Source organism: Schistocerca nitens, chromosome 9, assembly GCF_023898315.1.
Source record: "Schistocerca nitens isolate TAMUIC-IGC-003100 chromosome 9, iqSchNite1.1, whole genome shotgun sequence".
NCBI lineage: Eukaryota > Metazoa > Arthropoda > Insecta > Orthoptera > Acrididae > Schistocerca > Schistocerca nitens.
This window is the reverse complement of record NC_064622.1, coordinates 452,055,412-452,078,371: the sequence shown is the minus strand read 5'-3', so window position 1 is coordinate 452,078,371 and position 22,960 is coordinate 452,055,412. Positions and strand designations below refer to the sequence as shown.

At 39.7% G+C, this 22,960-nt stretch overlaps 1 protein-coding gene across 1 annotated transcript in view; it reads right to left on the bottom strand.

Moving 5' to 3' along the window:
* LOC126203881 (nucleoredoxin-like) overlaps nt 1–22,960 on the bottom strand; it is a 294,997-nt gene that overhangs the window by 10,461 nt on the left and 261,576 nt on the right. The window contains exons 3-5 of the mRNA XM_049938263.1: nt 12,936–13,134; nt 2,461–2,551; nt 1,716–1,837 (exon numbers count right to left, since the gene is read on the bottom strand). Of these exons, the coding sequence (XP_049794220.1) occupies nt 1,716–1,837; nt 2,461–2,551; nt 12,936–13,100 (378 nt within the window). The 5' untranslated portion in view covers nt 13,101–13,134. The remainder of the gene's footprint in view (nt 1–1,715; nt 1,838–2,460; nt 2,552–12,935; nt 13,135–22,960) is intronic.

Here is a 22,960-nt window from a genome sequence, read left to right as displayed (position 1 = left end):
TGTCACTGCTCTGACCCGAGGGGCCCATGGCTGCCCTTACTCAGTAGTCCATTGTGGCTCCTGCCATTCCTCCTTTTCACAAAGTTCGGGTCCTGAAATTGTGTTCCATATTCCCTCCAGATACGAATCCATCAAGATTTTCCGGACCAAATTGGGACTCATCTGAATAAAGAATATTAGTCCACATTGTTTGACTGTCTTCTGTGAAGATGCATCAGAGGTATACATACAGCAGGGCTCCGACAATAAAGTCCACTCTGCTGAAGCCTTCTGTACACCGTTTGCTTGGATGCTGCGAGGTCAGATGCCAGTTGTCATGCAGTACTAAGACAGTATCATCATGCCCTTAAAACCAAATGAAGATCCACTCTTTCTGATATCACATGTGGTTGGCCCTGTCCTGGTCTCTGGGATATAGTTTTGGTCTCTATAAACTGTTGCCTCATTCAAGAAACAATGGAAAGATTTACATTAAGCCATCAGGTCACATCAGTTTGCGACTCTCCTGCTTCCATTCTTCTTATGACCCTCTACAGCAGAGAGTCTGTAGGCATATTCTCTGTGCCATACTGCACCATCTTTGACTGCACACAGCGATTATAGATGTGGAACTACCCAGCAAACACTACCCTGCTTGATAGGTGCCCTGACATCATTGCTAGCATGGTTATCCGTTGATCGTAATGCCATCTTCGGTGCTGAACATGATGGTAACGACATTTGTTGACAGTTTGTATGATTATATTGTGAATTAGACACAGGATGGGTAAATAGCAGTTTGTTGCTCTAATTTTGGACACTGGTGTAGTTTTCTTGTGGTAATGCAGGTGGAGAATGGAAGCACTGGTTGAACGCAGATGGTCTGCCTCCGGTAACATATGTCCCAGGGGCCTCCAGCTGTTTTCTGGGGGGGTCACAACTCTCCGACCTTCACCCTTTTACCCCTCTCTCACTTCAGCTAGCTTCTGTCTCTTGGCGTTCTTGGTCCTTGTATACAGTTGAGACCATTATGATGTGTCTTTTGTGTACTTTCTCTCTGGGGACTATTCCCGGCTTGACACACAAAGGATTAAGCGACTGATGACCTCATAGTTTGGTCCCTATAACACCATCCATCCATCCCTCCCATCAGGAAGGGGTGCAGAGGCAGTCTCTATGGACAGGCTGTTATGTTAGATAGAACTGGCTTAGTTGCCTTCAAGTCGTGGATGTGTGAACAGTGTGCCTGAAGTATAAGTGCTGAGAGTGAACCATCAATCAGCTTTTTGCAATAAAGTGGTACATTAAACAAGGATGATTGATATGATGTTTGTGGCTTACAAGAGGCCTCAAAAGACATTTTGTTATGATGATTGGGGCAGTCCAGCCAACTTCAGTGTGGTATCTGGTTTGTTGCCAACTTCCAGGGGGTGTATGAAGACTGAAGAAAGTACCTGCAGTGTTGTATTGCTACATAAGTCATATTCTGAAGAATATTATCCCACTGTGCACATATTTGCAACAGATTCCTTTTTAAACTACTTCAGTCTCAGCAATTATTGGACAAATAATGCATACTGAGCATGCTGATTTCAGTATTTATGCGCAGTCTTTGTACCTACAACTCGTGTCAGATTATGCATACTTCTGCTGAGATATTTTATCTCCACTAGGGACCATTTCAAGCAATTGGTAGTGCGTGTTCATTATAATTAGTAAGCTTAAAAGAGACTTACATCACAACCAATGAAAAACTGGAGTCTATCTTCAGTGTCATCGAGCCGGTGCTCTGCATCATATTCCTCAGCTGCAGGCAACAGAACAGCTTCGGCAAACTCCATTTCACTTTCTTCCCCCTCTGTAAAAAGAAATCATCAGTTAGCTTTTGGGTTGTTACTTTTATCATTCATTATTACCCATCTTTATTTGCTTTGTTTCATAGAAAGTAATAATACTAAAACAGAGTATACTATTGCAATTTACATGCAGGCAAAAAGCTATCATATAATATGGCGATAGTGAAAATTAGAGATGACTTGGTGTTACTAAACATACACTCTTCTTAAACTGTTGATAAAATTGGTAGTAAAACTTACAAATTTTATTCCAAATGGATATGAATTTGTAAATGACATACTTTCATACCAGATGATTGATCAAATGTTATAATCAATCAGTTATGCAAAACTTGTGTTGCTCATTGTACAACAATCACTCAAAACAAATGTTGACTTAAAAGTTCAGACATTTTTGTTGGGGCAAATAGGGGAAGGGGTATGAATGTTGTAGAAAGGAGAGCTTTCTTAAAATTGTAAAATGGTTACTTTACATTGCTATAACCTTTTCTTTTTACTTAAATATATAGATTAACTTGTACATTGTGTTTTTGCTCTATGTCCCTACTTTTGCTCACAAGAGTACCACATTAACATTGCTTTATACACGCATATTACATGAGAACAATGCAGACAGAATACTCACCAACAAATAGGATAATAGCTGGATGGTCATGTATTCTTGCAGCATACCTCTCTGTCAAGATGTTCACCAACTTGGGCTGCCATGGGAATTCCTGAAACATTGTCATACTGTGCAGTTAGCTTCTCTTCCTCTATTTTCGTCACCCTTAACCCTAAACATCTCTCAAATGTGCATAACTAGAAACATGTTGTCCACCAAACTTTGTAATGTTTTTTATCACAGTACTTCACATTAGCTGCCAGAAATTAAGTAAATAGTCAGCTAATTCATACTGAAAATAAATTTAATATTATTCAGCATGTATAAGGACTTAGATGATTACATTATCTAAAATGAACCAAATATCATACGTGTGTGCTGTCATTTATTATCAGTCTTCAAAAATTTGCTAATATTGTTACAGCAGTCACAAATATAAATGAAAAATAACAGAAAATATAAATGAAATTAATAATCAGATTAACTGAAAATATTAAATCACACGACTTTTGCATAGTCAAAGCATATCTTTGTACAGTACTTCAGGTAAATTAGTTGATCAAATTTGGTGCATGTGCCATTTTCTTTTAGTGGACCCAGATCATTTTATACACTTTTACCTCTTTTTCCATTCTGTCACTTGTTATGCCTCTAACATTTCATAATCAAATAAATCCTACAAATATTTGAGATTTAGTGGGCTTTTGTCCCAAAATTCAAATCTTGGCTCTTAGTCCAAATATTCCTTTTTTTCAAAATGCAATGCTTTCTCTCTCTCTCTCTCTCTCTCTCTCTCTCTCTCTCTCTCTCTCTCTTTTTTTTTTTTTTTTTTGCACTAACAGGCTCAGAACATCCCCCCTTGAAATCATTTGAAATAATTTTTGTTCTAGCAGTGTGTCTGCTGCGAGAAATTATCTGTGGTGCAGACAGTGCTTTTTTTCTAAAAAAAGTTTGAGGGTACTCCGACATGGGATATAATGCAGCGAAAATTAGTTATAACTGAAGCATAGGATACCACCCGTCTGCTTTTAGCCATGACGTCATCAACATGTTGAACTACAAAAAAAATTGTATTAGACTCTTCATTTTACTTTAAAACACAAATGAAGCAGGCGATACAAAGAAACACACAAACATACAAGAGAAAGTGGTATCGAACACTTCAGTTTACATCATCTCAAATGAAGTATGCTATTTGAGCATACACATATCCGTTTAGCACTTTCATCGCCCACTATTAGCGGGCGAAGGCACTAACTACATGCTTGTCGAACTGGCTGCCAGCGATTCAGTTGTCGAGAACGGTTGCCGCAGCTTCGAAATGCTTGAAACAATCAATGACATCGATTTTCCCACCAAAAACTGCACTGGTATCGTTCGTATTGCAGTTACCAACACGAAAAAATGAAATAAAAAATTTACGTCCATGAAATAAATCATTGGCACTCTTCCAAGTTCTCAACATTGTAAAAAAATTACTTTGTCGACGAAAAAGTTTAGGGGTACGCATCCCCCAGCGTTCCCCCAGAAAAACAGCACTGGGTACAGATCACATCAGGCTCTTCTTCCAATAAAGTATTTTTCTCGCTAGTATCACGTAAGGGAATGACTTCCATGGTACTAGAGGGAGCTGTAGAGGGCAAAAACTGTAGAGGAAGACAGAGATTGGAATACGTCAAGCAAATAATTGAGGACGTAGGTTGCAAGTGCTACTCTGAGATGAAGAGGTTAGCACAGGAAAGGAATTCGTGGCGGGCCACATCAAACCAGTCAGTAGACTGATGACAAAGAAAAAAGTATCACTATCTATTTCATAGCAACTGTCAGCTACCACAAAGTTGGGACCAGCATCAGAATCCTAAAATATATCATGGTCGTTCCCATTTATCTCGTCATCTATATCACACATCAGTTCTTGTACCTAACTTAAAAATTTGGATTAGCTGCAGACATCTTGCTCCTCTTACATTTCAAAAGTTTCTCTATGCTATATCCAAAAAATAACATAAATTCACACTTATAATAAAATGCTGTAAAATAAAAAATCTAAAAAAGCAGTTGGAGAGCAAAATATATAGTAATTAGAAATTTGTGGTCTGTTGGAAATACCTAATTATTACACATAAAGCGAAACATGTGTTATTCCAGGCACTTAATTGTGCATCAGCTCTAAATAATATACAGTACTTTATTGTTAGACTGACAAAGTCATACTGACTGTTGAATGATGCTTTCCACACAGCTGGTAATAAGCTGAAGATACTGAGAAAGAGAGATTGAATGTTTTGCAGTGCAATTACACGTGATCTTTAAAATGGACAATGGACTCTAAAGACAAATTTTTGGGTTAAGGGTTAAATAGAACAAAACTATCTGTGACTGTTCGATTGGCTTACATCTCAACTAGAATATAACACACTGCTCAAACATGTCCTCAGAAACTGAATGAGCATAGTTTACAGTGGATGTGTATGAAATTTACATTTAGTAGACATCATTCAGGATCTCATATTATGAAAGTAAAAGTCATGGAAGGTCAACCAAGACCATTGACAGTCTAATGATACTACAATATATAGTGTCCAGCAACTGAAAGGATTGACTGGTTTCTGAGGAATTTTAAAAGATTACATTCAATGCAACTCTCTTGCGTCACCCCATTATCCACATATCAAGCCTCTTATAAAAAACTGTGATTGCATTCATTTATTTATTTTGAGTATCCTGGAAGTAAGATAAAATATTAAAATAATGTGTGTTGTGAATTGCTTTAATTGAAAACCGTACATAACATGAACTACTTCATCATCACACAAGTCATAGTTTTTATTGCTGAACACTGTGACCCCATGAACTGAGCGTCTGTTGCCGGATGGTTACCTGCTTCTCTTAGCACCTGCTGATAGACTGCTGACTTGCTTTGGTCTATACTCCTGTTCGCTGCTCTCCCTTGTGGTCTTGTGCCCTTGATATTTCCTCCCATATTTATTTCTCCTGGATTTTCTCCCTCTTTTCTAACAATATGGACAAAGAACTGGTGAATTTTTTTTGTTGACATGAGGAGAAGGATGGCTGGAGAAATTAAGTTGCTCAGTAACAGATGTATTAGTTCTTCTTTCAGTTAATTTTATGCACAGCATCCTGAGGCTGCACCAAAGCTTAAATGCATCCATATGCTGCTTATTCTGGCATTGAGTGCCCATGTTTCACAGTCATAAAAGAAGATGGAAAACACAAGTACTTCAAAAAGCTGGATTGTTGTACTGTTGGTTATCGCTCTGTTCTGCCAGATATCGGTGAGCTTCTTCATAGTCTGTATTATTGACTGAGCTCTCCAGGAAAGATTCACCATCATTCCTCACTGCTTTACTTACACCAGTACTCCTTTCCTACATTCCAAACCTTACAGAAGTTACTACTATAGATAATCTATTTTTGCTTTGCCTTAATGTAAGTACTTTAGTTGCAAATACAAGAAAACCAAGAGCTGAATGTAAGCTGGAATGGCATCAAGCTAGAACACACACATAAACAACATACTCTGGTGTCATAGTATACTGGTCTTCAGCATACAAACATCACTGTGAGAAGACCCGTCATAAAGTCGCAGCAAGAAATATACTGAAAAAATTGGCTAACAGCAAACAGGAAATTACACCAAAGCTGCTGAGAACCAATATCAGGCACTATGCTTCTGCATTGCAGAATATGCTTGCCCACTGTGGTCCATATCTGTACATATCAAACAGGCCAACTTAAAGATTAAGTGAAAAGCATCTACTAATAACTGTTTAGATTAAACCCATGCTGCTGAATAAACGATGCATAGCTGAGTTCACAGACCCAATTCGTGAGAAGCTGAAGCATACATATGCTAAATGCCATACCTTATTTGGCATTTCCTCTGGACTTGAAAGACTCAAATCCCTCAAGAGATTCTCAAACAAAGAACTTACTGAAACTCCAAATGATTACCCTCCACTACAGTATATGACTACTGGTGAGAACATGAAATGGAAGATTTGGAGGAGTCTCCACAGCACCAGAATTGGTGTGGCACCAGTTAAGGCAAACCCAATCAAGCAGGGCCTGACAAATGAATATGACAACATATGTGATTCTGGAGAATATCAGGAATATGAAACATTTCCTAATCTGTCCCTGTAAATGTATGCTCGATGGATTATGGCATAGAAGCAAGGAAGCACTGGACAAAAACCCAATTTTGGACTGAAAAACTTTGAGCTCCAACAAAAAAAGGTATGAAAGATGTCAGATCGATTATTTCAAATAAAAGCAGCAATATTAATCTTTTAGGTGGTGGTGTTAACAAATTCATGTTTCAAAAAGTACCATTTTAATGCTTTTTGGAAAAAAATCAATTTTTGAAAACATAATGTAATTGGATAGATAAAAGTCTACTCACCAAGCGGAAGCATGTGAACACTCATAAGAAGGTATTACATATGTAACCTTTTGGAGACAGTGGCTCCTCCTCCTGGCAAAAGGGTTGAAGAGGAAGGAAGAGGCATGAAGGGAGGTTTAGGAAGAGGGGTAGAGTTCGGAAAAGTCACCAGAACACTGGGTCAGGAGAGACTTACCAGACAGAATAAGAAGGAAAGATTAATTGTTGGGGACAGCACTGGGCAAGATTTGAAAAACTAAAATCTTAAAGGTGGAGGATAAGGTAATATGAAAAGCAGAGAGTACTGCTAAAACATCATGCACAAGTTAATAAGAGTGAAAAGCTAAGGGCATTGTATGTGATAGGGGTGGGAGGGGGATGGCAAAAAATAGACAGGTCAGAAAATGAAAGAGGTAGAAAACTAGAATGGAGTTAAGAAAGGAATAGCTACTGTGAATAAATGCTGAAACCAAAGAAATTAACATAAATTTAGGCCAGGTGGGTAGTGAGAACCAAGAACATGTTGTAGTGCCAGTTCCCCACATGCTGAGTTCTGAGAAACTGGTGTCTGGGGAAAGAATCCAGATTGCACGTGCGGAGAAACAAGCACCAAGGTTATGACTGTCATGTTGTAGTGCATGCTGTGCAACAGGATATTGTGTGTTGTCAGTGTGCACCCTCTGCCTATGCCCGTTCATTCTTTGCTATTGGTGTATTTAATGTCCATTCATCAGAGCCATATAGAAGTGCAGGTCAGGCATCACATCTTACAAATTGAACTCTAAGATTTAGATTTAGGTCTGTACTAATGGGAATTTTTGTGACTTTTATGAAAGTGTTGCTAGTATTGTTTATGCAATATTTTATCTCCATGTCTGAGCTCTGATTTTTATAGAGCCATGTTCCAAGGACCTTTCTCCTGGACAAAAGGGACAGTGTGAATAGGAATCTGGCCAGAGGTACAGTCATGAATGTACAATCAATTTCTCTTCATCATAAGATCATTTCCATTACAAAATTTGAGTCTCTGCAAAGTTCGTACTTTAATCCTTTTTCAAAGAAGGATCATCACAAGAAAAAAACAAAAAAAATGAAAAAGCTACAAAAACTAAGCAAGTGTGATTGAGTTAGACAAAAGTTATATTTAATCTCTCATGTGGCATATTAACAAATTTGTTTTCATTACAGCTTAAGCTCCACCTTCTGAAGAACGTGAAAAGTAAACAGAATTTTGAGTTCTCTTGGGTCTTGCTCCCTCATATTCAGGTCAGTAAATGGGATTTAAAATGTTATTTCAAATGCAAATTTGATTAAAGGTACTGGTTATGGATTAACCTTGCCTCACCTTCATTTCTGTTGTAGTAAACATAACCATTTGTTAAGTAGCCTTTATAAATAAATTTATTTAATGCAGACAACTTCCCCATTAAAGTAATATTGACATTATCTTTTATAAATAATTTTCATTGCCTTTTGTAAATAATGTACATACGCAGACTAAAGTGACAAATGGAACTTTGTACCAAGGCCTGGATTCAAATCTGAGCCTCCTGCACACTAGGTAGATGCACTGACTACACAAGCAAGCCTCCCTCCTCAGTCCAAATTCCCCATTCATGCCTCACCCCACTTGGTGTTCCCCCCAAACTCAAACAGCATTGCAAAGGCTCTCCAGATGTGTTGGACTAGCATCTTATAGTTTCAAATCATTAAAGCTCCTGTGCCTGGGTTTCAGCCAGGACCCCCTTTTCAATCAGTGGTGAGCTGCTAATCCAATACAGTTGGAGAGCAATGCTGTTGAAGTTGAGGAGGAATACCAAGTGGGCTGAGGTGTGATGGGAATTTGGAATTAGGAGGGAGACATGCTAGGGTAGTACATGTAGTTTTGCGAAGCGTCTATGCCCCGGGTGGCATAGTGGTTAGTGCATCTGCCTAGTGAGCAGGAGATCTGAGTAACGATGGGTAATTTTTGGCAGTGCTACAGAGTACTGGAAGAAAAGAAGCTAATCTCGAAAATTTGATGTGATTTGTACATAGCACAAGAAAAGGATTATAGGGATAACATCACCTACCCACACTAATTTCAGATGCACTAAAAACCACTTTTATTTATCAAAGACAAAAAACATGATACAACACTCAAAAAACCAAACAAGAACAGCACAAAGATAGTCTATACATACAGGAGTGTACTTCACCAGTCAAACACAATTAATCGATCTTTTAGCTGCCACAGTGTCAGTAGTTTTATTATAAACAAGAGTATTCAGAGAAACCCACAACTTAATAAGTAGTCTGGCAGTGCAGGGATAAGGTAAATTAAAGTGTTAAAAGAATTTGAAATAAGTATTACTGCTAATTAGTAACCTGGAATGAGGGTGTCTGAATGAACCCAGTTAATCAGCAAGTAAGTAGTATTTTTAAGCCAAGTGCAGGCCTCAGCTTTTCTACCTCTGGGTTAGGCTCTTTGGTGGGAAATATAGTTCAGAAAGGTAGTGTAACAATAACTGGAAATTGTTTACACTAAAACACAATTCAGGATATCAGGTAAATTTGAAATTGCTCTTCACAGTATTATGAAAATGCATGAAGCATAATGTGATACTTCTTAACTGTTGGAGCTGGAGAGTGACTGGAGACTGGCATTTGTATATGGGTGTGGCTGATGCATTGACTCTGTCACATCATACATGAAAGAGTCTGCATCGGAAGACTTCTGATAAGAGGTTTCCTTAATGGGGAATTTCCAGAATAATTCAGTGTGACCAAAAGCAGCATCCAGTCAATCTCAATGTTTTCACTACACATATTTAATGAGCAGTTCTTCTGAAAGCCAGACCTGCAGAGTAAATACAGGTGCTACTGAAAGAGCTACAAGCAGACCAAAAGTAGCAAATTCATTTAATATATTCTTTTGAAATGGAAGGGAAAGTGGAATATCAAAGAGATGTGCTGTGCTTGCCAAAACATGACTTCGAAATTAATGAAATGAAACTGATGAATCAAGAAGGATTCAAGATAATGGCGTATCAATGTATAACAAGTAAATGAAAATGCTGAATAGCTGCAGCTACAAAAAGTTGACTGGCAGAACCTAAATGTTTGTTATTATTATATTGAAGAGGTCTCTGAATGGTGCAGCAGTTAGCTTGTTAATAATGTTATGTAATCATACTGTTTGTGAGAATTTGGATGTTGATTTTCTGTGTATTACCACTGATTGAAGATATCGGTTGTTGTTCCATTTAGCATGCTCCTTTGCCAAACAAAAATTTCTTCGATTAAAGTACATCTTGAACCTGCAATGTGGCATTTTTCATAATATTGGCACAACAGATTTTAATTTTTGAAACAGCTGTCATTCATTGGACATAACATAAGTAAGCTGCTGCTTTCATTTGTCTGCTAGAATGACTAATCATAATAAATGAATCCTTCACATCAGGGACATTTCCAGAGCAGTTAAAACAGGCAAGAGTTGTACCTTTGCTTAAGAAACGTAATGCAGAAGACACAGAAAATTACTGGACCATTTCCCTGCAGTCACCATTTTCAAAAATAATAGAAGCAATTACAAAAGACAGATTAATGACTTACCTGAATAAATACAATCTTTTAAAAAAATCAGAGTTTGGTTTCCAAGATGTCAAAAATACGGAGTCAGCCATAATAGAATTCACAAAAGTTGTACTTGATGCTCTTGACAAACATGAGTGTGTTACAGGCATATTTTTTGATCTTTCTAAGGTCTTTGACACAGTCAACCACAAGATTCTATAAAATAAATGAGAAGTATTAGGGATAAGACGGGTAGTTAATGGCTGCTTTCGATCATAACTAGCAGATAGGGTACAAAAAGTAGGGATAACACATACTTCAAATAGATCTAAAGATTTAGTAAAACACTTATCAGAACCAAAATACATTAATATGGGAGTTCTGCAAGATAGCATATTAGGACCAATACTATTCCTAATACACGTCAATGACTTTCCAAGTAGGGTTACACATGGTGAAAAAATTGTCTTCGCTGATGAAAGCAACATTATAGTCACTGTGAAAAAACAAGAGAACTCCTTGCAGAGAAAGCAAATGAAGCTCTCAAGGAAGTTTACGATTGGTCAATAAGCAATAAAATGACATTAAACATAAATAACAGTAATTCCATGAATTTCAGTTTGAAGAGGGAAAATGACAATGTTAAAGTAAATGTAGATGGCACCTCTATAGATTGCGTAACGAATGCAAAATATCTAGGAATGAATATTGATTCTCAGTTGAAGTGGTGTGAATACACAAAGGTACTTGCAAACAGAATGTCATCAGCACATTATGCCCGTAGAATCCTATCATCAGCGTGCAACATGCAGAGTCTTTTAGTTATATACTGTTCATATGTACATTCAATTCATAGCTATGGCAGTCTTTTTTGAGGAAAAATGCACAAAATATTATGAACTCAGTTTTCAATCTCCAGAAAAGAGCCATAAGAATGATAACCAAAAAGAGTAGTCGAGCTCATTGTAAAGATCTGTTCAAAACACTGGGGATTTTAACTGGTCTGTGTGAATACATTCACCAGTCAGTTGTACGCATCAAAAATAACAATGGTAATTACTCACAAACAGCTCTGTTGATGACCATGGAACAAGAGCTAGACTCAACTTACATTTACCAAGAGAGAATAAATATAAAACTCAAAACAGCGTTTTCTACCAAGGAATAAAACTTCTTAATAAATTATCAAAAGAGATTAAAGAAATTGCAAAAATATAATTATTTAAAAGGCAGCTAAAAAGTACCTGTTATGCAATACATTTTATACATTGAAGGAATACTTAGATTAAACACAGAAGGGGTTTGGTAAAAAAAAGGTTATACAAATAAATAATGCTTTTTTTTCCTTTTCTAGAAAAACTTACTTTGAAGCTATGCATAGCATAATACTAACACCTCTTCCTCTTTCTGAGCTCAACATCTCATTCATTATAGAGGGATACTGACTCAGTTTTTCAGGACAGCAAATGGGAAGTTGCAGTAAACAAAATGGCCCAGTAATTGCCAGTGTGTGTGTGTGTGTGTGTGTGTGTGTGTGTGTGTGTGTGTGTGTGTGTGTGTGTGTGTGTGCAGTGACTGATAGATATGAGTGAACAGTGTGGCTTTACATTATTTAATAAGTTATTTGTAAAAGAAGTATTCTATACCAGGAGTAAATCTAATTAGTGTCTCTAACTAGAAGTCTGTAAATGTATATGTATACGAATTGGTCTAAACTTGTAAATACTTTGACATGTCCTATAGCCTTGTAAAAAGAGATCTACAGATGAATAAAGCTGCTGCTGCTACTACTACTACTACTAGTACTACTACTACTACTACTACTACTACTACTACTACCACCACCACCATCACCACCACCACCACCACCACCACCATCACCACTACTACGCATCATTTCCAATTATGAAGCAACTCGTGAAACTAGTCATTTTATTTTTTTTCCCCCCTTGTAAATCTGTGTAAGTCGTCTCACTTTTGCGGCTGATAGAGGCATATTACAAAAAATGGTACATCTTGTTCTACAAGTTGTGTTGGGTTGTTGGGGGGAAGAGACCAAACAGCGAGGTCATCAGTCTCATCAGGTTTTGAAGGAAGTCGGCCGTGCCCTTTCAAAGCAACCATCCCGTCATTTGCCTGGAGCAATTTAGGGAAATCACAGAAAACCTAAATCAGGATGGCCGGATGCGGGATTGAACCATCGTCCTCCCGAATGCGAGTCCAGTGTGCTAACCACTGCGTCACCAGAGTTCAGAGATAGTTCTTGCCAACACTTTAATTTCTCCCTTATTCACAGCCCAGTCTACATGAATTCAGAGCTTTATGTGTTTATAAACAACGCAAACTTCGAGGTTAACGTATCCTGCAGTAAAGAGAAACCGTGACGTCCAGTTCTCCCCGTATGTGGTAAACGTTGTTGTTTTTAACGTCATGTTCGTCTCGCATACTGTGAACCGAACGATCACGAAAGTTGGTAGAGAGCTCTTTCCGTCTTCGATACAGCGTGTGGCATCTCGTTTGCAAGGTCACTCACCAGCCCGTCCGGGTCGTCGTTGACGAGCGCGCGGCCGTCGTCGGTGATGACGCTGCCGTCGCCGGCGTGCAGCAGCACCAGCGCCGGGATGCCCTGGACGCGCAGCAGCGCCGCCAGTTCGCGCCGCGTCTCCGCCTCCTCGTAGGCCACCGCCAGCCACGGCATCGTCGACAGGTACGACTCGAAGCTCTCGGCGCTCCTGTAAGGCAGCCACGGCGAGCCTGAGCGTCCGTCACCAGCGGCCAGCACGAGAAGCGCTCTCATCAACGTCGCTGACTGGAGACCAATTTTCGCCTCACTAGGCGACCTTACGGGACTTGACCTCGGCTATCTTCATACACTACTGGCCATTAAAATTGCTACATCACCAAGATGACGTGCTACAGACGCGAAATTTAACCGACAGGAAGAAGATGCTGTGATATGCAAATGATTAGCTTTCCAGAGCATTCTCACAAGGTTGGCGACACGTAGACGTGCTGACATGAGGACAGTTTCCAAGCGATTTCTCATACACAAACAGCAGTTGACCGGCGTTGCCTGGTGAAACGTAGTTCTGATGCCTCGTGTAGGGAGGAGAAATGCGTACCATCACGTTTCCGACTTTGGTAATGGTCGGATTGTAGCCTATCGCGATTGCGGTTTATCGTATCGCGACATTGCTGCTCGCGTTGGTAGACATCCAATGACTGTCAGCAGAATATGGAATCGGTGGGTTCAGGAGGGTAATATGGAACACCGTGCTGGATCCCAACGGCCTCGTATCACTAGCAGTCGAGATAACAGGCATCTTATCCGCATGGCTGTAACGGATCCCTGAGTCAACAGATGGGGACGTTTGCAAGACAACAACCATCTGCACGAACAGTTCGACGACGTTTGCAGCAACATGGACTATCAGCTCGGAGACCATGGCTGAGGTTACCCTTTGACGCTGCATCACAGACAGGAGAGCCTGCGATGGTGTACTCGACGACGAACTTGGGTGCACGAATGGCAAAACGTCATTTTTTCGGATGAATCCAGGTTCTGTTTACAGCATCATGATGGTCGCATCGGTGTTTGGCGACATCGCGGTGAACGCACATTGGAAGCTCGTATTCGTCATCGCCATACTGGCGTATCAACCGGCGTGATCGTATCGGGTGCCATTGGTTACACGTCTCGGTCACCTGTTGTTCGCATTGACGGAACTTTGAACAGTGGACGTTACATTTCAGATGTGATACGACCCGTGGCTCTACCCTTCATTTGATCCCTGCGAAACCCTACATTTAAGCAGGATAATGCACGATCGCATGTTGCAGGTCCTGTACGGGGCCTTTCTGGATACAGAAAATTTTCGACTGCTACCCTGGCCAGCACATTCTCCGGATCTCTCACCAATTGAAAACGTCTGGTCAATGGTGGCCGAGCAACTGGCTCGTCACAATACGCCAGTCACTACTCTTGACGAACTGTGGTATCGTGTTGATGCTGCATGGGCAGCTGTACCTGTACACGCTACCCAAGCTCTGTTGACTCAATGCCCAGGCGAATCAAGGCCGTTATTACGGCCAGAGGTTGTTGTTCTGGGTACTGATTTCTCATGATCTATCCACCCAAATTGCGTGAAAATGTAATCACATGTCAGTTCTAGTATAATATATTTGTCCAATGAATACCCGTTTATCATCTGCATTTCTTCTTGGTGTAGCAATTTTAATGGCCGGTAGTGTACTTTCAGGATTTGAAGGCCAGTGCCCCGGTATCGATATCATAAAGCAGCACGACGATGTCAACCCCAACAAAATTGTGAGAAACACTTGAAAACACAGAGACTGAATCAATTCAACTTCTTGGGAAATACCATGCCCTTCACAAACGAAAATGAGGTACCAAGAGTGAAATTCATTAATGAGGTGAGTGAAAAGGTGTGAAAAGAAATCCCTAATCTAGTTTTACAAAACAATGGCAACACCGTCGGTACTTCGTGGCAGGGAAACTTGGAAAATAACAGCTGCAAATTAATATTTTTCTCCTCAAACTGGCGCATTTTTCCGGCTATAGAACGACGGTCTGCCAGTGTGAACTTTCTAGTTCTTAGTTTCAAAACCAGGGCACGTTGCCTTGTAAAGAACAATTGGTGTGTTACTTTACAGCTGTTTGTACGCAGAAAATGGTTTCGTCTGCAAATTTAAATGGTATCTAAATAATTATTACACCTACATATTGGCCCGCCCCGTTGGCCGTGCGGTCTAACGCACGGCTTTCCGGGCGGGAAGCAGCGCCTGGTCCCCGGCACGAATCCGCCCGGCGGATTTGTGGCGAGGTCCGGTGTGCCGGCCAGTCTGTGGATGGTTTTTAGGCGGCTTTCCATCTGCCTCGGCAAATGCGGGCTGGTTCCCCTTATTCCGCCTCAGCTACACGATGTCGGCGATTGCTGCGCAAACAAGTTCTCCACGTATGCGTACACCACCATTACTCTACCACGCAAACATAGGGGTTAGACTCGTCTGGTGTGAGGTGTTCCCTGGGGGGTCCGCGGGCGGCCGAACCGCACAATAACCCTGGGTTCGGTGTGGGGCAGCGGAGGGGTGAAGTGGACTGCGGTAGTCGTCGTGGGGTTGTGGACCACTGCGGCTGCGGCAGGGACGGAACCTCTCCGTCGTTTCTAGGTCCCCGGTTAACATAACACACCTACATATTAGACTGAGAATCTGCGTTTTTTACACAGCATTCGAAACTATTCGTGTTGTTGAGAATTAGTTCAGATCGGTGTAATTTTGTTCGTTACTACAAAATAAACCATTTTCTCAAGGTCTTCATATGTGGACTTCAGGTCATAATGCATATTTGCGAATTTCAATTTGGTCTTCGATAATAGAGTATTGAAACACCTGTTATTTCTACACTCTGCAGCAATTCGTGAATAATTAACTGATGAGCAATTAGAAACTCTTCTTTATGACAGCACTGCGGAATTATATGATTACGAAGAGGGAAATCTCATTTTTGACTAAAGATTGTCCTGCTGAGGTCGATGAAGCTGACAGGTGAGCAATAAGAATGTTAAGAGGTTGTGCCACTAGTTAGGAGAAGAGGATGTCCTTGTACAGTCAGTTTCTCTGACAGTGAAGATGTACATGCTGCAGGATATATATGAATAAAAAGACAGGTAGAGTTGTGTAGCAACCAATTTCAGAAGTTAGATGTTACATTGTCGGCAAACCACCAAAATTCGTTGAGGTAAGGAATGCTTCAAAATGCAAAATGGCTGCAATACAAAGATAAGAGACATGTGGTCAAATGTGAAATGTATTTATGTACTGTGAAAAATAACTATTTTGAGACTTATCATAAAATTTACCATAAAGAATTATTTGTCGGCAGTGGCAAATTGTTACATGCCACAAATTATTGTGTGATTACTATTTACATACATTTATGAAATTGCTTTAGAACATGAACAAAAACCTAAATTGGAGATCATATATTTCAGAAATATTAACATTAATAATCCTTTTTTCTGTGTCTATTAGCAGATAGAGTTTACTGTCTGAAATAAAATATCTATTCTGCTGAATAAAATGTTTTTATTGGTGAATGAGGAAAGAAAATACATGGCAAGTATAAATGAACAGATTAAGGGGTATAGAAATAGATGGAGAGATCATGTCACAAGAAGGAATGAAATTAGAATTCTCAGAATAATAATTAAATTGTTATCGAAAAATAGGCAAAACATCAATAATTAGAGCAAGAAAGAGGTGGAGAGAAAATAAATACTAACCACAGATGACTGAAGCACTGAACAAAAGTGTGTATCCGGCAAATGCCAAACATTTGAAGAAAGAAGAAATAGTAAAGCTCATTTCTGGAAAAACCTCAGAAAACTGGCCTTTGAGGATCTGAATATTTCCAAACGGTGTTATTTACAACACACCGCATCAGTTTTCTATAGTCACCAGCAACTGAGACTTCTAAAGTCGTTATATCAATTCTCACTGACAGAAACTTTCTTTTCTTACTTGATTTATGTATTTATTATCAAATGGAAATGTTTTTTTTTATAAAAATCGTGTCTTTTTATTTTAAATTACTAATCACATGACAATGCGAGTATACATAATAAACTGGTTGAGAAATGGGAAATACCAAACAGAAAATAAAATACTATTTTATTTCTAGTATCCAACAGTACGGTATAAACAATTTTTTTAATTTAATAACAAGGAATTTCGCCATTGCATATCAATTTTAGTTTCTTCTCGTGTGATTAGTCATTTAAAATGAATTATGTTATTTTAATAAATAATAATGATTCAGTATTTTTAATTAAATTTATTTGATAATGAATATAAAAATCAAATAAAAGTTAAACAGGGCGCTACTAGTGAGAATCGAATCAACGACGTAATGTTTACAAGACCTGTGCACTACACGCTCAAGTGCTGGCGGCTCTGTTAAAATGCTTCAAATATTTTATACTTAATATCAAAATGCTTCAAATATTTTATACTTAATAACACTCCTCAAAGCAATTTTTTAGAGTTTTTGTTTCTGTTGTGCGTCAAACCCGAATCCTGCCTCGGGCATGGATGTGTGTGATGTCCTTAGGTTAGTTAGGTTTAATTAGTTCTAAGTTCTAGGGGACTGATGACCTCAGAAGTTATGTCCCATAGTGCTCAGAGCCACTTGAACCACTTTTGTAAGGTTTCCTGGTTTGTTCAGAAAATGAACTCGCAAATAGGTGCAAAAAACTTCTCAGACTTCTCCAAGAAACCTGCCGTTGCGAAAAATTTGAAGGCGAGTACAAACTGGAGGCTACTGTGCTATTATGATGGGCTTGCAGAATTTTGCTGAACGTAATGAAAATGCTTTAGGCTGCTTTCCGTGCGGACGATAGTTTCGATAATTCTCGGGTTTAAAGCCATGTTTATTCAACGCTTAAGAAACTATCGACACAGAGAGTAGCTGAGCTGTACATTCGTATTGTTTGTTTAAAGTAGAGCTGCCGTCAACATGAGGGTTACTTTGGCTATCATAGTGATTTACTGGGCATGATCCTCTTGTTGGAGCAAACGCGCAGCAGCATAAAAGGTCGGTATATGAGTGCGAGCGAACTGTATTCAGTCGTGTTCGGCTCAAATTCACTAGTGTTCTGTTGGCGGTCGCTCTTTCAGTGAACCATCAAAGGAACTCCACGTCCTCTCCGCTTTAGCATTAGCATTACAGGAAGCTTTCGTCTTCTATCCATTGTTGTTGGCGTGATTTGCGTGACCAATGGAGTGATCTGAAGAGAATATAACGTTGATGACAAAAGAAATATGGTTGGTACAAAATTGCTGAAACAAGCGGGAATGTATTGAATAACACAGGCTTTTAATATCTTTTTATTAAAAAGGAATAGAACAATAAATTTCTTTGACAGTAAACAAGTACGAATGTTATCTGCCAGAATGAAAAATGCTCCTGTCGTGGCACCAAAAGAGGCGAATTTGTCCTGTGCAGAGGTTGGGATTTAAAACAAGGCAACTAACTTTCCGGCTTATCTGGCAGTTTTAAAGACATTTATGTTAAATCAAAACATCTTCGCACTTTTTTACTTGCCAGTATTAGTACCCATGTGATGTAGTATAATGCATCGCGTGAAGTAAAGTAACATGATACATGATACATAATGTCATGTCGTGCAATGTGACACAACATGTTGTTATACACACATCAAAAAAAGTTTTGCATCACCCCAGTTCCCAGAACTCCTGAAGATAGACTTTGACTGTGGACATTGTATCACAGATACAGTCCCTTTGACTGTTCACAGATGTCACTAAACCCGCCCAAAGATGTAAACAACCACGCAGGAGTCTATTAGACGGAGGGGGTCCGACAGCCATCAGTTCAAGTCATTCCACCAGGAAGGAAGTACATGGCTCGTGTTATCTGTAGTTCAACCATGTCTAGACGGTCAATACCGCGTTTCGATCGCGTCCGCATTGTTGCTTTGTGCCAGGAAGGGCTCTCAACCAGGGAAGTGTCCAGGCATCTCGGAGTGAACCAAGCGATGTTGTTCGAACATGGAGGAGGTAAAGAGAGACAGGAACTGTCGATGACATTCCTCCCTCAGGCCGCCCAAGGGCTACTGCTGCAGTGGATGACCGCTACCTACGGATTATGGCTCAGAGGGACCCTGACAGTAACACCACCATGTTGAATAACGCTTTTCGTGCAGCCACAGGACGTCGTGTTACGACTCAAAACTGTGCGCAATGCGCTGCATGATGCGCAACTTCACTATCGACGTCCATGGCGAGATCCATCTTTGCAACCACGACATCATGCAGCACGGTACAGATGGGCACAACAACATGCCGAATGCACCGCTCAGGATTGGCACCACGTTCTTTTCATCGATGAGTGTTGCATATGTCTTCAACAATCGTCGGAGACTTGTTTGGAGGCAACCCGGTCAGGCTGAATGTCTTAGACACACTGTCTAGCGAGTGTAGGAAGGTGGAGATTCACTGCTGTTTTGGGGGTGGCATTATGTGGGGCCGACGTCCGCGTTGGTGGTCATGGAAGGCGCCGTAACGGCTGTACGATACGTGAATGCCATCCTCCGACCGACAGTGCAACCATATCGTCAGCGTATTGGCGTGGCATTCGTCTTCATGGACAACAATTCGCGCCCCCATCGTGCACATCTTGTGGATGACTTCCTTCAGAATAGCGACATCGCTCGACTAATGTGGCCAGCATGTTCTCCAGACATGAACACTATCGAACATGCCTGGGATAGATTGAAAAGGGCTGTTTATCGACGACGTGATCCACCAACTAATCTGAGAGATCTACGCCGAATCGCCGTTGAGGAGTGCGCTAATCTGGACCAACAGTGCCTTGATGAACCTGTGGATAGTATGCCACGACGAATACAAACATGAATAAATGCAAGAGGACGTGCTACTGGGTATTAGATGTACCGGTGTGTACAGCAATCTGGACCACTACCTCTGAAGGTCTCGCTGTATGGTGGTACAACATGCTATGTGTTTTTTTCATGAGCAGTAAAAATGGCGGAAATGATGTTTATGTTGATCTCTATTCCAATTTTCTGTACAAATTTCGGAACCGAGGTGGCGCAAAACCTTTTTTGATGTGTGTAGTTCAGGATGCACACGTAATTACTCCGGTACAGTTCCTATTATACATGGACCTTCACTCTCGGATACTTTTTATTATAGATGCGTCCTGTTCTCTAGAAGCATGTAAATGTGTGTCTGTTTCTTATAATATCCTTCACCATACATGTAACAGGGGTGAGTTTGGGAAAGGAATGCTCTCCTCGGGGAGGACATCACCTCCCCCCCCCCCCCCCCAAATCCAGAAATCAAAAAAATTATTTTACTCTCTCCCCTGGAACAAACCCAGCGCCAGGCATAAAAACTATTTTACCTATTACATGTATGCTCTTCGGCCATGTGATTTTATATATTGTTTACTATGGCTGGCGAATCTTCTGGATTTTGGGCACACGATCAGGAACTTTAGCCTATAAATTCCAATATGACGATGTGCCAGTACCTTGCAGCTAAGTGATGTCACTGCGCTGGGACAGTAGGGTTAATTCGTAAAAAAGTGGGAGTATTTCAATATGTTTTGAGTAAACGTCTTTGAATCTTCCAAATAAATCGAAAAGTTAGCTCCCTTCTTTTACATCCTTGACTCCGCCCAGCACATATTCGCCTTTTTCTGTGCTCCGATAGGAACATTTATCATTCTGGTTCCCATTACTGTACCGTAATTCTGACACTAGACCGCCATAGCTTGGCAATCGATGTAGATATTTGTTGACTCGGCCGATGACTGACCAGGTATAGATTTCTTTATTGCTTCTCAGACCTGGATGTTGCTTATATCGTGGCAACGGATAAAGCTGTCATAAAACAACAGGACGGCCATTAGCTGCTGTATTTGCCTACCTTCTCAAAAAATTTAAACCGATTCGCAGACGTTTGAAACATAGAAGTGGCGTGTGTAAAAAACTCACAAATACGTGTTCTTTTGCACGTAAAATCCGAATGAAGCTACGCTTTATGAAAGCGAGTTTTCAAATTTATCGAAAGAATCCATTTTTTAATTTATTTTGTTCGCTTTAAACCGTTTCCGCGCATTCGGTTCACGTGAGAACGTAATTTACATGCTACACAACGGATAAAGATTATTGGATAAAAAAATTTCGTTTTGACTTTATCGGTTCATCTACATTCGTGCACAGTTCGAACTTATTCGAACAATTTTGAAGTATAGAGTGACACGCTTCAAAAACCTTCCAGAAAATAATTGTTTTTTGCATGTAAAATTCGGCGCATCAAAAAAGATCCTTGGTATCGGAAACGCTTCTGTCAGCTTAGAAATGAGAAGTGCAAGCAGCTGCAGGCAAAAACAATACTCATTTGCAGAACTGCGACAACATTGAGGCATTGCCGTAGGGACATATACGGAATTGCTTTATGTGACAGGTTGAGGTTGTAACGATACATATTAAAGGCTTTACTTTAATGAAGTATGCGATCCCTTCCAAATTCAACCAGTTTAATGAGTATTTATGATTATAGAAAAGTTATTGTGTATGTTAACAATGATTGCACAACATGTCTCCATAAACAGTCAACCCATTAAATTATACTGAATAACTGACCCACACAAAAGTTAATATCACTTGATCACTGATACAGCAAATGTCATCATGTAAAAACACTAAGTTCATCTTAAATAATTAATATGAAGTACGAGAAATAGTGGCCAACTTACGTATTTTGGATCTCCTTAAATAAAATTCGCCCAGTGAAACCTATTTGTTCACTAGGAGCGTTTTCACTCAGTATTCACGTAATCAATCCTATTTTAGACGAAAACCTATGTAATTCTTCATAATTCATGTTACTTACTTATTTATGCAAATTAGAGAAGTCAATTGACAAACTTCTAAAAAACGACTTTTTTGTAACAAAGAATTATTCTGTCAAGTCAACAAATCTGTCTGTCATTTTAATAACATGTTAAATTATGTCACTCGATGCAAATTAATAACTTTTCTGCACAAATTATGATAACAGATGTACATGTGACTCATAAACTGTATCTCTTTTTAGTAGTTCTTTGACAATGTTATAAATACAAGCAGCTAGAAGGGTCGAGAGGGCAGTCGGAGGCAGTAGGGCAGTCGGAATGTCACTTTGGTGAAGTGTGTTTCTGTGTTATTGTTTGGCAAAACAAGTCAAAGAACATGTAAAGGAAGTATTACTTTGTGTTGTGTTATGGTCTTTGGTGGACAGTGGAATTAATATGGCCACTAAAGTAATAAATATTTGATGTTTACATACGTGTTGGTTTCGCTCGTTCTTTATCATCAAAAGCACATGAAAAACACGGAACCTCATGTGTTTACCCTAGACAACCAAATTTAGAGCCAGCATCAGCAACGAGACACAGCAGCGATCCAGCAAGCAGCAGCGATCCAGCAAGCAGCAGCGATTACTACAATACAATATTTTGTAATGGCGCCAACCTAACATCAAGTGCTAACAAGCTCCGTAAATGGGAGTGAAATAGTGCGTTTATCAGCAATTAGCAAAAGATATCTACGACGACTTTTGGCGGTCCATTTACAAAAGTGGGGGCTCGTCCAGGATTTTTAAGTGCATCGATGATAATAGTGCACCGATAAATTTCGTAAGTGCTTAGCATTCCAAAAAAGTTTATTTGTGCATTGTGGCAACAGTGAAAATATGTCAAAAAATAAATAAATAAAGTGTGTTTGTGCGACTACGAAGAACTATCATCACACCGCTCGGGAGATTAACGTCTGGATTATGTCAATGGATTTCATCAATCAAGACTTCAGCTTCAATAAAACCAAATATAAGTGAAGAAAGCCAACAAGAACACCGATCACGACATCATAGCATAAAGCAAGGTATTTTGTTGTTGTCATTTAAAATAATTATTAGTGAACATGTCTCTACCTGAGAGGGATGAGA